At 42.7% G+C, this 12,405-nt stretch overlaps 1 protein-coding gene across 2 annotated transcripts in view; it reads right to left on the reverse strand.

The window, feature by feature from the left end:
- Positions 1 to 7,882: 7,882 nt before the first annotated feature.
- The window catches only part of AASS (aminoadipate-semialdehyde synthase), a 53,738-nt gene continuing 49,215 nt past the window's right edge, over positions 7,883 to 12,405 (reverse strand). For both annotated transcript variants that reach the window (XM_007068674.4, XM_037888957.2), the window contains one exon: positions 7,883 to 11,410. In XM_007068674.4, the coding sequence (XP_007068736.2) occupies positions 11,292 to 11,410 (119 nt within the window). In that variant the 3' untranslated portion in view covers positions 7,883 to 11,291. The remainder of the gene's footprint in view (positions 11,411 to 12,405) is intronic.

A 12,405-nucleotide genomic window follows, 5' to 3' on the forward strand; every position in this document is an offset into this window, starting at 1 on the left:
TGCCTAGCACAGTAAACAATATGCATCATCAATACTGAAGACATTTTACTTATCAAGAACAGTATTACTGGCTCAAGTTAAAAAAACTTCCTGTGTGAACTCATGAGTGCTAAGTCCTGGCCTGCCTCCTCCAGGCTGGTTTTGCCCCATCTGGTTATGATTGTGCTCTCAGCGCCTTGTTGCCTACAGCTGTGAGGCAGGAACCAGAACCTGGCAGAAGCATCACAAGAAGTAGTGGTTTCTAAGTAGGAGTTAGGAGTCTCAGCTTGGCCCCCTCAACCTTCCTTCAAGTTTCCTCAAACCTTTGAATTTATAACTTTAGACATAGAGGCTGTATATTAAAATCAGACCCGCTATGTCCATGAGAATAGAGAAGGCTGAAGCAGCGCTAAATCTTAGAGAGGCTAGGGTAACAATAACCAGTTTACTTTGGCACAGTTGGGTTTAGATTTTTAGGGGGCATGTCTGATATGAGGCTGGACAGAAATGCTGTGGCAATGAGAGGGGAATGGATTTTATCCCGGACAGAAACTAGAAGCAGATGAAGATCGACCTATTTGGGCTTGGAGCTCTTCGGAGCACTGTGAGAGGCCTTTGTACACTTGAGGAACATAGAAAGTGAGCTACAGCTCACGAAAGCTTATGCTCAAATAAATTGGTTAGTCTCTAAGGTGCCACAAGTCCTCCTTTTCTTTTTATAGAAAGGAGCATAACCTCTGGCAAGGCAAGTGTAAAAGTATAATTAGGCAGGTCAAAAAAGGATTTGAAGAGCACCTAGCAAAAGCCTTAAAGCTTTTTTTTTGCTGTTAGTTTTTAAGTACATCAGGAGCAGGAAGCCTGCCAATCAGTGGGACCACGGAACGATTGAGATGCTAAAGGAAGATAAGGCCATTGTGGAGAAACTAAATGAATTCTTCGCATTGGTTTTCACTGCAGAGGATGTGACAGAGATTCCCAAACCTGAGCCATTCTTTTAGGTGACAAATCCGAGGAACTGTCCCAGATTGAGGTATCAGTAGAGGAGGTTTTGGAACAAATTGATAAACAGTAATAAGTCACCAGGATCATATGATATTCACCCAAGATTTCTAAAGGAACTCAAATATGAAATTGCAGAACTACTATGTATGGTATGTAACCTATCACTTAAATCAGCTTCTATACCAGATGACTGGAGATGCAACCCCATGCTCTGGGTGTCCCTAGCCTCTGACGGCCGGAAGCTGGACAATGGGGCATGGATCACTCAATTGCCCTGTTCTGTTCATTCCCTCTGAAGCACCTGCCATTTGCCACTGTCGGAAGACAGGATACTGAGCTAGATGGACCACTGGTCTGACTCAGTATTGACATTCTTTTGTGCTTACCTGAGGAGTGCCTGACAACAGATAGGCATTTAAATGGATCTCTGGGCTCCAGAATTCAGAACCGTGAAAGCTAGAAGTACTGAGACATGCAGTGTTGCTTGTTTGTGTAAATTCACAAGGGTCTCATTCATAGGTTGGGAACTAGGGGTGCGAGGGTTGCTGCAGCACCCCCAGGTTTTAGCCGGGGCTCCGATACCAGCCCCGTGCCCAAGTCCCAGCTTCTTCCCCCCTCCCCTGGGGTCCTGGCTACTGCCCCTCCCCTCCTGGCTGCCTGCGCCGGGCTCTGCTCTTGGCCCCGCACCCCCCCCCCCCCAGCTCAGGGTGAAGAGGCAGACAAGGGTAAGGGTGCTGGCTTTCAGCACCCCCCCCCCCCAATTAAAAGTGTTCCTGTGCCACTGGAATCATTTATAAAATTTTGTTTTCAGCTTCTCTCATTTATTGTCTACAGTCCTGGAGTCTTAACATTGTCTCGGTCCTCCAGCAACCAGGAGTCTCATTTTATAAGACCTCATTTTGAAATAGTTGTACATCGAAACATGCTACAGAACTTGAGGGCACGGTAGCAGGGTCCACATGGCCAGTTGGAACGCAGCAAGCTAGAGTTACACCGTGACTTGATGCACACAGCTGACCACATAGACAAGTCCTAAGAAAATTAGGCAAACTCATTCATTTTGCTGTGTAACATGTAGATGAAATCACAAGTGTGAGTGGACTGACCTGAATCAGTCAAAACAAGACAATGCATAATTTGTCTTCTAAAATTGTGCCAATGTGTTTATTCTGTTAAATCCCATTTTCCACTTGATCTCATCTGCTTCTATACTTATGCAGCCCCCCTGCCTCCCTAATTCAAAGGGTCAACCAATTGCACAAATAACTCATATGGAAATAAAGAAGCCATTCTTTGTGAATCAGGCTGCTGGCTGCTAAGGTGATTCTTGCGCTGTTACTTGTCAAATTTGTACATTGCTAATGCTAGGTTAGGTAGGAAATATAGCTTAATGGGGTACATTGTGTGTGTGGATATGATGCAGTATTATTTATATTGTCTTAGCCATGTTGAATGTCAGAGAAAGTTTAGATTTGGTTTTTAAAACTTATGTTTGTACAGATACTCTGTAGTTTGCATATTTTCTTTTCATTTGATAAACCGAAAGAGTTCCATGTATATTGTACCTGATCATGCCCACAAAAATACACATTAATTTATAACATTGTAAAACTCCATAAATTGCATCTTTGCAACCCTCAGCTGAGCTGTATTTTAAAGAAGTAGGATGTTCCTTCTTTCCCAGAAGACATATTCCTCTAAGGGGCCTAGGCAACTGGATTTTACTTCTTGCAAACCTTTGCATAAATAGTTCAAACAGGGCAGCAACGGAATTTAAGGCTCTCTTCTTCTGTTCCAACAACACAGAACATAAACAGACAAAATACTTTTTCTTCTCTTAATCCCCTGGGGTGCAAGTGCCAGTGAGGTTAATTTTGATCTTATGGCTGTTTCCCAAACCCCATTCCCTAATCCTCTTACTTTATATTTGCTCTCCTCACCATAATATCAGCACACAGTTTGATTCAAGGCAACAGCACAAGTAACCCTAAGCCTGTGTCTGCTCCAGCTTTTGCGCTAGGAAAACTGGACCATAACCCAACACAGTGTCAGGCTTTTTTCCCCTGACAACGTCTGATAGTATTTTTACCCCACTTCTTCCACTTAAAAATAGTTATATATAATCCAAGTACACAAAATGGTTTATAGGTAAATACACTCTCCTGTAGCTCTTAAATCTAACTCAGACTAAAAGCAAAACTGAAAGGTCCTATTTTGAAAATTCACCCTTGAAATCAGTATTTCTTTCAAACTACAAAACTAGTTTGAAAGAAACACTGTCCATTTTAAAATAATAATCCAAGGAAGCAAGTGGTATTCCAAGATTTTTTCCACTGATGTCTGCAATCATATTCATCATCTTAGCATGCCTGACAAGTTATTTAAAACATAAGTCCTTAGGATAATCTCTTTAGCAACACATACTGGTTCTGATATGGAAAAAAATTAAGAATCATAAGAAATCTTCCCTAATCTTCAACCTGTGATGGATTATTGATTTTAATAAATGCGTGTCAGTTCCCAAATAGAGCTGGCAAGTAATTCTCAGACAAAGGCCATCTTTTACTTAATTTTTTTCTTATAATCCAGGCTATAGCCTCAAAAGACAGATCCTGTCTTTGTAAATTGGGTCAAGTGGGGAAAAGATGTTAGGGACAGACTGCTAGTCTCCAACTAACTCAACAAAATGTCAATTTAAGGCTTTTTTTTTTTTTTTTTTTAAACCTGTGTATGTCATGCTATGCTTAACGGGTTTCCTGCTAAGAAGACCCACATAAATGGCCCAAATAAACATATACTCACCAGCAACACTCCCAACTCCTGAAAATACAGCATTTGTTATTGTGACTGCATATATAAGGAAAACTTTTACAGCTGTCATTTATGTATCACTTGTAACTGCTCTAAAGACACAATAACAATTGCCATAAACTAAGGCTCTCAGCCATGTGTAATGGTTACAGCTGCCTGCTCCTTGGCTTTATAAGACCCTGGTTTCCATTGCTTATAACTTTGCTGTCTGGGCAGACATTTTTCATTCTGGGTGGCTCCCTCAAGATAATTGGTTTTGGAACATTTCTGCTAAAACTGGCCAGCCATTCCTGAGAATAAGATGGTTGGGGGACAGGGAGAGTGGGACACAGAGAGTGAAGGAAGGTTGTTTTGCTCGTGTCCAAAGAAATTCTTACTCATTTTGTTAAGGAACTCTGTCACCTCCAATATTTGGTGCAAGGGCTTGCTATTTGGCAAGACATTGTTATGGATATGCCTTTAGCTATCCACATAAAACTTCACCCAAATTTGGCCACACTGTTAGCTCTGAACATGCAGAGCCTTGTTAGCATTTGACAGTTAAATGCTCTGAAGCTTCCACTGGCATTTTCCTGCAGGGGTTGAAGAAGGACTTTCCCTGCAACTGCATCTCCCCATTATGCAGGGCTGCAGTGGTGCCAGGCATAGGAACTGAACTCAGGGTGACACTCGTTCCTGCACTCCCAAGGATCTTCTTATTGAGAGCCCAAGCAACCTGGGGAAGGTAGCAGCAGACTGACTGGAAAGCAGAGGTTTGAGGAATGTGGGGAGCAGGAGCCAGGGGGCTAGAGAAAATAAAGGGCCCTGGGGAAGGGGTGAATGGAAGAGTTAAGAAGCTGGGAGAGTAGATAAGTGCAGAGTTAGGGCAAGAGCCAGAAAAGAAAGACCAGTGAATAAGGGCAGAGAGGATGGGGTGGAGTTTTGATAGGTACACAGAGGAAGCTGGGACAGTGGATGGGAGCAGCAGTGGCCGGAGGAGTGTGGGTGAGTACATTCCTAAAGTTGCGGGGGAGGGGGACAGAACCCAGGTGCCGGGAGGGTGTAGATAGGGGTGAGGAGGTTAATAGGTGCAGAGGGAGAGGGAGGTGGGGAAAGTGAGAGATCATGTAAGTAAAGACTGGACCATAACATAATGTATGGGGGAGGGGGCTAAATTAAGGGTGCAAGGGCCATCTTGACACTGGCATCTCCTAATGATTGAGTGCTTCACTTTGCAACCTTAATAGAGTGTGGGGGAAAATTTAGATGGAATATATATGTATTGCCATTGAGATTACTTTTGTGATGCTCAGTATTCATGGCACCATTTCATTTACACTCATTAAATCACCTTAGTAACAGTCTAGCAGTCCACCAGCCTAGGCTTCTTACAAGTAAGTGTTTTACACCTTTTATTTGAATGAGGAAAAATACTTAACTACCTAGCCATTAAAAAAAATTCAGAAATACAGTTGTCATGCTCCCCACACCAAAACCCCCTGATCGGAACTCTGCCTCTTTGATTACCTTGCTAAGGGGTTCTTGAGGCAGATCACACTGTTATAGCCTTCTCTCCCTCACTAAACTGGGAGGCAAGGTAGATATGCTGGAGGGTAGGGATAGGATACAGAGGGACCTAGACAAATTAGAGGATTAGGCCAAAAGAAATCTGATGAGGTTCAACAAGGACAAGTGCAGAGTCCTGCACTTAGGATGGAAGAATCCCATGCACCACTACAGACTAGGGACCGAATGGCTAGGCAGCAGTTCTGCAGAAAAGGACCTAGGCATTACAGTGGATGAGAAGTTGGATATGAGTCAACAGTGTGCCCTTGTTGCCAAGAAGGCCAATGGCATTTTGGGATGTATAAGTAGGGGCACTGCCAGCAGATCGAGGCACGTGATCGTTCCCCTCTATTCGACATTGGTGAGGCCTCATCTGGAGTACTGTGTCCAGTTTGGGGCCCCACCCTACAAGAAGGATGTGAAAAAAAATGGAAAACGTCCAGCGGAGGGCAACAAAAATGATTAGGGGACTGGAACACATGACTTATGAGGAGAGGCTGAGGGAACTAGGATTATTTAGTTTGCAGAAGAGAAGAATGAGGGGGGATTTGATAGCTGCTTTCAACTTCCTGAAAGGGGGTTCCAAAGAGGACGGATCTAGACTGTTCTCAGTGGTACCGGATGACAGAACGAGGAGTAATGGTCTCACCTTACAGTGTGGGAGGTTTAGGTTGGATATTAGGAAAAGCTTTTTCACTAGGAGGGTGGTGAAGCAGTGGAATGCGTTACCTGGGGGAGGGAGGGTGGAATCTCCTTCCTCAGAGTTTTTAAGGTCAGCCTTGACAAAGCCCTGCCTGCGATGATTTAGATGGGGATTGGTCCTGCTTCGAGCAGGGGGCTGGACTAGATGACCTCCTGAGGTCCCTTTCAACCCTGATATTCTCAGCCAGCTCAAGGGTCAAGAGGAGCAGTAGTAAAATTAACGGAGAAAGGGAAACTAAAGAAATTGTAAAAAGAAAAGGAGTACTTATGGCACCTTAGAGCCTAACAAATTTATTAGAGCATAAGCTTTCGTAAGCTACAGCTCAGTTCATCGTTTACATACAGTGGAAAATATAGTAGGGAGATCTTGCATACACAGAGAACATGAAACAATGGGTGTTACCATACAGACTGTAACAGGAGTGATCAGGAAAGGTGAGCTATTAAAGCAGGAGAGCGGGGGGGAGATGGGGGATGGGACCTTTTGTAGTGATAATCAAGGTGGGCTATTTCCAGTAGTTTACAAGGACAGTAGGAGGGGAAATAAACAAGGGGAAATAATTTTACTTTGTGTAATGACACATCCACTCTCAGATGTGTCATTACACAAAGTAAAACTATTTCCCCTTATTTCCCCTCCTACTGTCCTTGTAAACTGCTGGAAATGGCCCACCTTGATTATCACTATAAAAGGTCCCATCCTCGGTCTCCCCACTCTCCTGCTAGTAATAGCTCACCTTTCCTGATCACTCTTGTTACAGTCTGTGTGGTAACACCCATTGTTTCATGTTCTCTGTGTATGCAAGATCTCCCCACTATATTTTCCACTGTATGCATCCAATGAAGTGATCTGTAGCTCACGAAAGCTTATGCGCTGATAAATTTGTTAGTCTCTAAGGTGCCACAAGTACTCCTTTTCTTTTTACGGATACAGACTAACACAGCTGCTACTCTAAAGAAATTGTGTTTTAAATTCTCTAATCCCGAATCAAAGGAATCTCTCAGTAAGATTCCATTACCTTATGCCTCAGCAAAGGGTTGCTCTACACAGGTTTTGTACTAGCATTTAAAAAAGGAAAAAACCCACCACACAAAATAGCTATACTAGAATAAGCCCTATTGTGGAGGCAGTTTGAAGGAGCATTACAGAAGTATACCTTATTCCCCTTCCTTTACGAAAGTAAGCTATACAGGTACAACTGCATCCACAGTGCAGGAAGACAGGGCTGTGCTACTTTAAACTGTACCAGTATAGTTAAAGCAGAACCTGTACATCTAGACAAGGCAGCCGATCGTCCAGAGTGCTGTCCGCCTACTCTCTGCTAGTACTCCCCCGCTCAAGGAGCAGTACGGGTCCATGGAAGTGTGAAGCTAGGACAGCAGATCTGGAGTTGAAAATGAGGGGGTGTAGAAAATGGCAGGTGGTGTTAAGGAGAGGGGTTTAATCCCCATTGCCAGCTCTACAGAGGTACAGTTACAGTTGTGGGGGTGTGGAAAGTACAACTGTGCATTTTCTGGGTTTCTAATGTTTGTGTGGTTGAGTTTTTATGCATCTTGATAGCGGCCCTGATCTCGCCCATTGCTGCATACAGGCAGACCCCTGTACTCATGCAGAGCCCCATTGAAGTCTGCAGGATCAGAGCCCCTGGGGAAAACCCTGGCTCCTCTAAAGTCAAATGGGAGTTGTGCCATTGACTTCAACAGGGCCAGAATTTCACCCTGGAGTCTAGTTTAGACAACAGCTTCTGGACACCCCGATGTGTTCAGGGAGATTAGTTTCTGCAGCCACAACCATAATATATTTTGTGATTCATGCAAAAACAAAAAGGAGGCAAGTATAAACTCAGCTTCAAAAGACATTTATTGTGTATTGAAAACTTCACAAGAGAAGCCCTGGACAGCTATCAATTCTACATGTAGAAATCCATGTTGTATACAAAATAATCCAACATCAGAAGTCCCCATATTTAAAAAGCAAAAAGCTATGTTCACTCCACACAAAGTGGTTTGTTTAAATCCAGAATTTTTTCTTTAAGTGCTATGCATCAGCTGATACAAATTTCAGCACTCTCCCTATTACTTTAAAGGCAAGTCTACAGTCTTCAGAAAGAAAGTTTCAGTGGCTTTTGGGTTTCAAAAAATGGCCTAGCAGAACAGACACAACCCAAGTGCTGGGAAACAGCAATACCTTCTCTCATATCCCTTCAAAGGGAGCAGAGGTAGTTCTTGAAGGAAACACCAGAGTGGTTCCTCCTCTCCTGCTCAGAAATCAGTATTTAAAAAAATAAAAACAAAAAGTCAAACCCCATTTTCTTAGTGCACTTGCTTTCTGTCATGGGGGGAAATGAATGCACAGTTTATTGAGTGCGGGGGGTTCTAGATAAAGTTCTTGGGTGAAATCCCAGTCCTGTTGAAGCCAATGGGAGTTTTCCCATTGCCTTCATGGGGTCAGGATTTCATCCATTTATCCTGATCATCTAATAGAACCTAATAGAATCAAGAGTTGGGATCATGAAGTAGTTCCACTACTAAATCCCTCCCTAGACACCTCTCTATTTAACCCTTGGACTTTTTCTACCATCCCTAACTTTCTGCTTCCTTCCTCTACCACCTTCCATCCTCAGCTTTGTGCCAACCATCATCTTATTAAATACTGCACCTAGTACATCTAACTCCTGTGAAAATAGTTTATTTTTACCTCTAATCATGAACTTCATCTATGCTTGCAGCTGATTCCTACTATTGAACAAGCTGACAAAACCAAAAATTCCCTCTGGTAGCCCAGCCTCTCAGGGCTGTGACATAGTAAACTAGGGAGAAGGGTGCAGTGGGGAAGAACCAAGAAGGAAAGCAGGCAGACTTCTAGAATCAATGGTCAGTATTACAAGAAGAAAGGACAGTTTTACAGGCCAGACACTGCTCTGTGGAAGTACTAACTGATTAACGTATTGAATGAATGTTTTCACAATGTGTTCTAGGACAAGGCAGAGAGGAAGGAGAACGCACTCACAGACCAGTGTAAAAACATTAGTACATCCTGGATTTACACTTCTCTGCCTATAATATCTTAAGGCCTTGCGCACCACAGAGTCTAATTTCTTTTACACTTGTAATTACATTATTCTGCTAGGCCAAGTGGAAAGAGTAATTCAAAAGTAAACAGACCAAGACTTTTTCTCCAAATGACATTTTAACTGCACTATATTTACAACCTAAATGCCCTTGCTAATCCCAAGCATAGAGTACTTTTATATGCCATTGCATGCCCTTTAACTGGAAAGAAAGTAAAAAAAAAAAAAGCAATATATGTTATAGTTATTAATGCACTGTATAATAAGCTTCTATTCAGTAACTAGAAACATGGGTTTTGGTGTGGGTTTTTTTGTTTGTTTTTTTAAAGCACTCTATTAACCTGTATATTTATTCCGTTCTCCAAGAGGCACAGATCTGGCAGATATGAAAATGCAGATTTTATATTTAAAGACTGACATTTCAAGATTTCACATGATTGAATGCGCTAGCGAGCTAGACTTTCTGAAATTATAATTGCTTTCATATTACCCTGAGATGTACAAAAATATTATTCATTTATTTTACATGATCAACATTTTCTTGGTAACAAGATGCAAATTCAGTATTTAGTTCTGCTTCTGGTAATGACTTTGGTATAAATTTGTCAACGACTTAGACCAAGACGATGTTTAAAGTTGGTTGGTTGGAACTCATTAACCAGACTTACTTCTGTCATATTAATATACACTTAAGGGCTAGGTCCACAAAGGGGATTTAAATGTTAAGCATCACAGTGCTTAACATTTTAGGCACCCGGCTACCTAGTGACTTCCATAGCTAAGTTATGTACCCATGCTCCCTATACAATGCATGGGGAGGGTTAGGTGCCTAAGAATGGAATCCACAAAAGCCAGCATGCTGAGTGGGGAGTCATGTAAGTTAGCCAATAGGAAACGATGATGAGGGGGGTATAGTTCAACTCCTACCCCTCAAAGAAAGTTAGGTGGCTAACTCCAGGCACCTCTCTCAGTTTAGAATTCACAGGCACGATCCCTTTCCTAGAGTTAGATACCTAAGCCCTTTCCTGCGGCAAGCAAAAACGGAGGAGGAGCTGTTCCTTTCTTATAACCTCCTGTGCCCCCCCCCCCCACCCACCACCCTGGCAGGAGCTCACTGGTCTCTTCCCCCCTACCCCCCCGCCAGCTCCGGCTCCCCATTTCCTTCCCCTCCCCACCCCCCCGGCTCGTTTTTTCCTCTCTCCCGCCCTCATCCCAGCTCCAGCAGGAGCTTGCTCTCCTGCCTAAAGCAGCTGGCTCTCCCCGCCACCGCAGCCCTGGTGCTGGAGGAGTTCTGTGCCCCTGCTGATTGGGGGGCCCATGCCCCCGCTTGCCGGGCCTTGTGCACACCCCTGCTCCTGTTGAAGCTGTTCCATTGAGTATAAATAAATCTTCATCAGGCCAGAGAGAATGTGCTTCTGAGAACAGCTACCATATTGGGACTCTTATTGCAGGAGAAACAGGTGGAAAATGCCTAGCTCATGCCTAAGCCCCAGTCGCACTGGGACACCTAGACTAAGGCAGCTATTTGCATATTCAGACACATTTTTAGGCACCATGGGAACTTTACCAAAAGCAATTTATGTGCCATGGGATTTTTGGCATGTACAGAGTTAGGTGGCAGCTGCTTGGCGATCAGAGGATCTAAATTTTTGATTTAGGCACCTAAAGTGGCAGTTATGGCTCTAAATCCTTTTGTGGGCCTAACCCTGAGATTTTTCCTACAATAGAGTTCCATGCTTCTGCCAATAACATGCTCTCATGTTCTAAAAATATACACCGTGTTTAAAATCTCCTTAGATATCTTCTTTTATTAGCAAAGTGTATACTACTAATACATCATTAGTGTATTATACAGTGTAATAATGCATTGTAAGCTATGTTGATGGCAAAAGGCTTTGGGCACTTTATGATGCGACCTGTTTATCCTGGGCAGAGCCAATTAGTTTACTGAACAGCCCCCTCAGTTTGGAAGGGAAAAGTGATACCATTTATACATCTAAATATTCATTAGGCCCACATAAATGCAGGTAGATAATTTTACAAAGGGCATCATTTGTGCTGCAATCTGTAGGCATGCTCAGTAGTGGGCCCACAATTGTGTACATAAAATGGGAAGCCAAAATTGAGATCCTTTAACAAAAAACAAAAAAAAAAAAATCAAGCTCAATCTCTTGTTGTCAGTTATTGTCTGATAATGCTTTGGGTGCTACATACAATGCCTTCTGCTCTAATGCGCTCAAGTATTGGTGCATAGATATTCTTCCTCAGTGGAATTACCATACCTTTGGCATCAATTTCACCTGAAAGATAAAAAAGGAAATTACATGATATTTAGACTAATGTGCATATACTAATTTCTGTTGCAATGTATATCAGGATTTATTGACCTGTTAGGTAAAGTATTGATGCTGCCTGGAGGTAAAAGTCAATTTCGAGAGATACTAAAAACGGAACTTGTCATATGTATTGGTATACACATTTCGAACGGATCCAAGAAAACATGTGGAAGACTTTCCATTTTGGCCATGAGTGTCAGGCGTGTAACAATTTGTTTCCTTTTAAACCAAACTAAAAAAAGCAAGGTGAAATCAGACTCAGAAAATTTTTCTTCATTTCCAGTTAGCCAATAAAGGAACGGAGATCTGAATGTATGGAATGGCGTAGAGGTGGCTACAACCAATAAGCATGTGCTTATTTACATGTACAGTCTGATTGGTTAACTTTAATGCAGGCCTCAAAAGTTAAATGATTCAGAGGGTGCAGATGAGAGCATCTAGCTTTGTCTGCCTTTAGCCTGTTGTGAGTCAGGATCTCTCTCTGTTCAATGCAACAGAAGTTTATTTGCCATGTCAAAGGCTGCTCTTCCCTGGCAAAAATAGTAATTTAGTAACAATAGTCAAAATCCTTTAAGGATAGTTAAAATTTTGCAAGTGAGCTGAAGCCTCTGAATACCTTGGCTCAGACTCTGTAGTCCTTAGTCATGCTGAGTAACTTCTACTCACACAACTAGCCCCATTGACTGGCAAAATTACTCATGGGAGTAGATGCAGAATTTGGCCCTTTGTGGTTCAGCAATCTCCTTGTAAGCCACAGAATGAGTAGGATCTCAGTCCTGAGAGGAGAGAGTATAATTCTCAGAGGAGAGGCAAGGATAGAGCATCTTGGAAAAGTAATGCTCCCCTCCTTCTCTGCATGCACATGATCACACTGGAAAGCAGCGATAGATAGAGCACAAGGACAGTGACTTTTTTGTTGTGATTTTAGGGAAGATTTTGGTTATGGAGAAAGAGTAGCT

The sequence above is a fragment of the Chelonia mydas genome, chromosome 1 (assembly GCF_015237465.2).
Source record: "Chelonia mydas isolate rCheMyd1 chromosome 1, rCheMyd1.pri.v2, whole genome shotgun sequence".
Classification (NCBI taxonomy): domain Eukaryota; kingdom Metazoa; phylum Chordata; order Testudines; family Cheloniidae; genus Chelonia; species Chelonia mydas.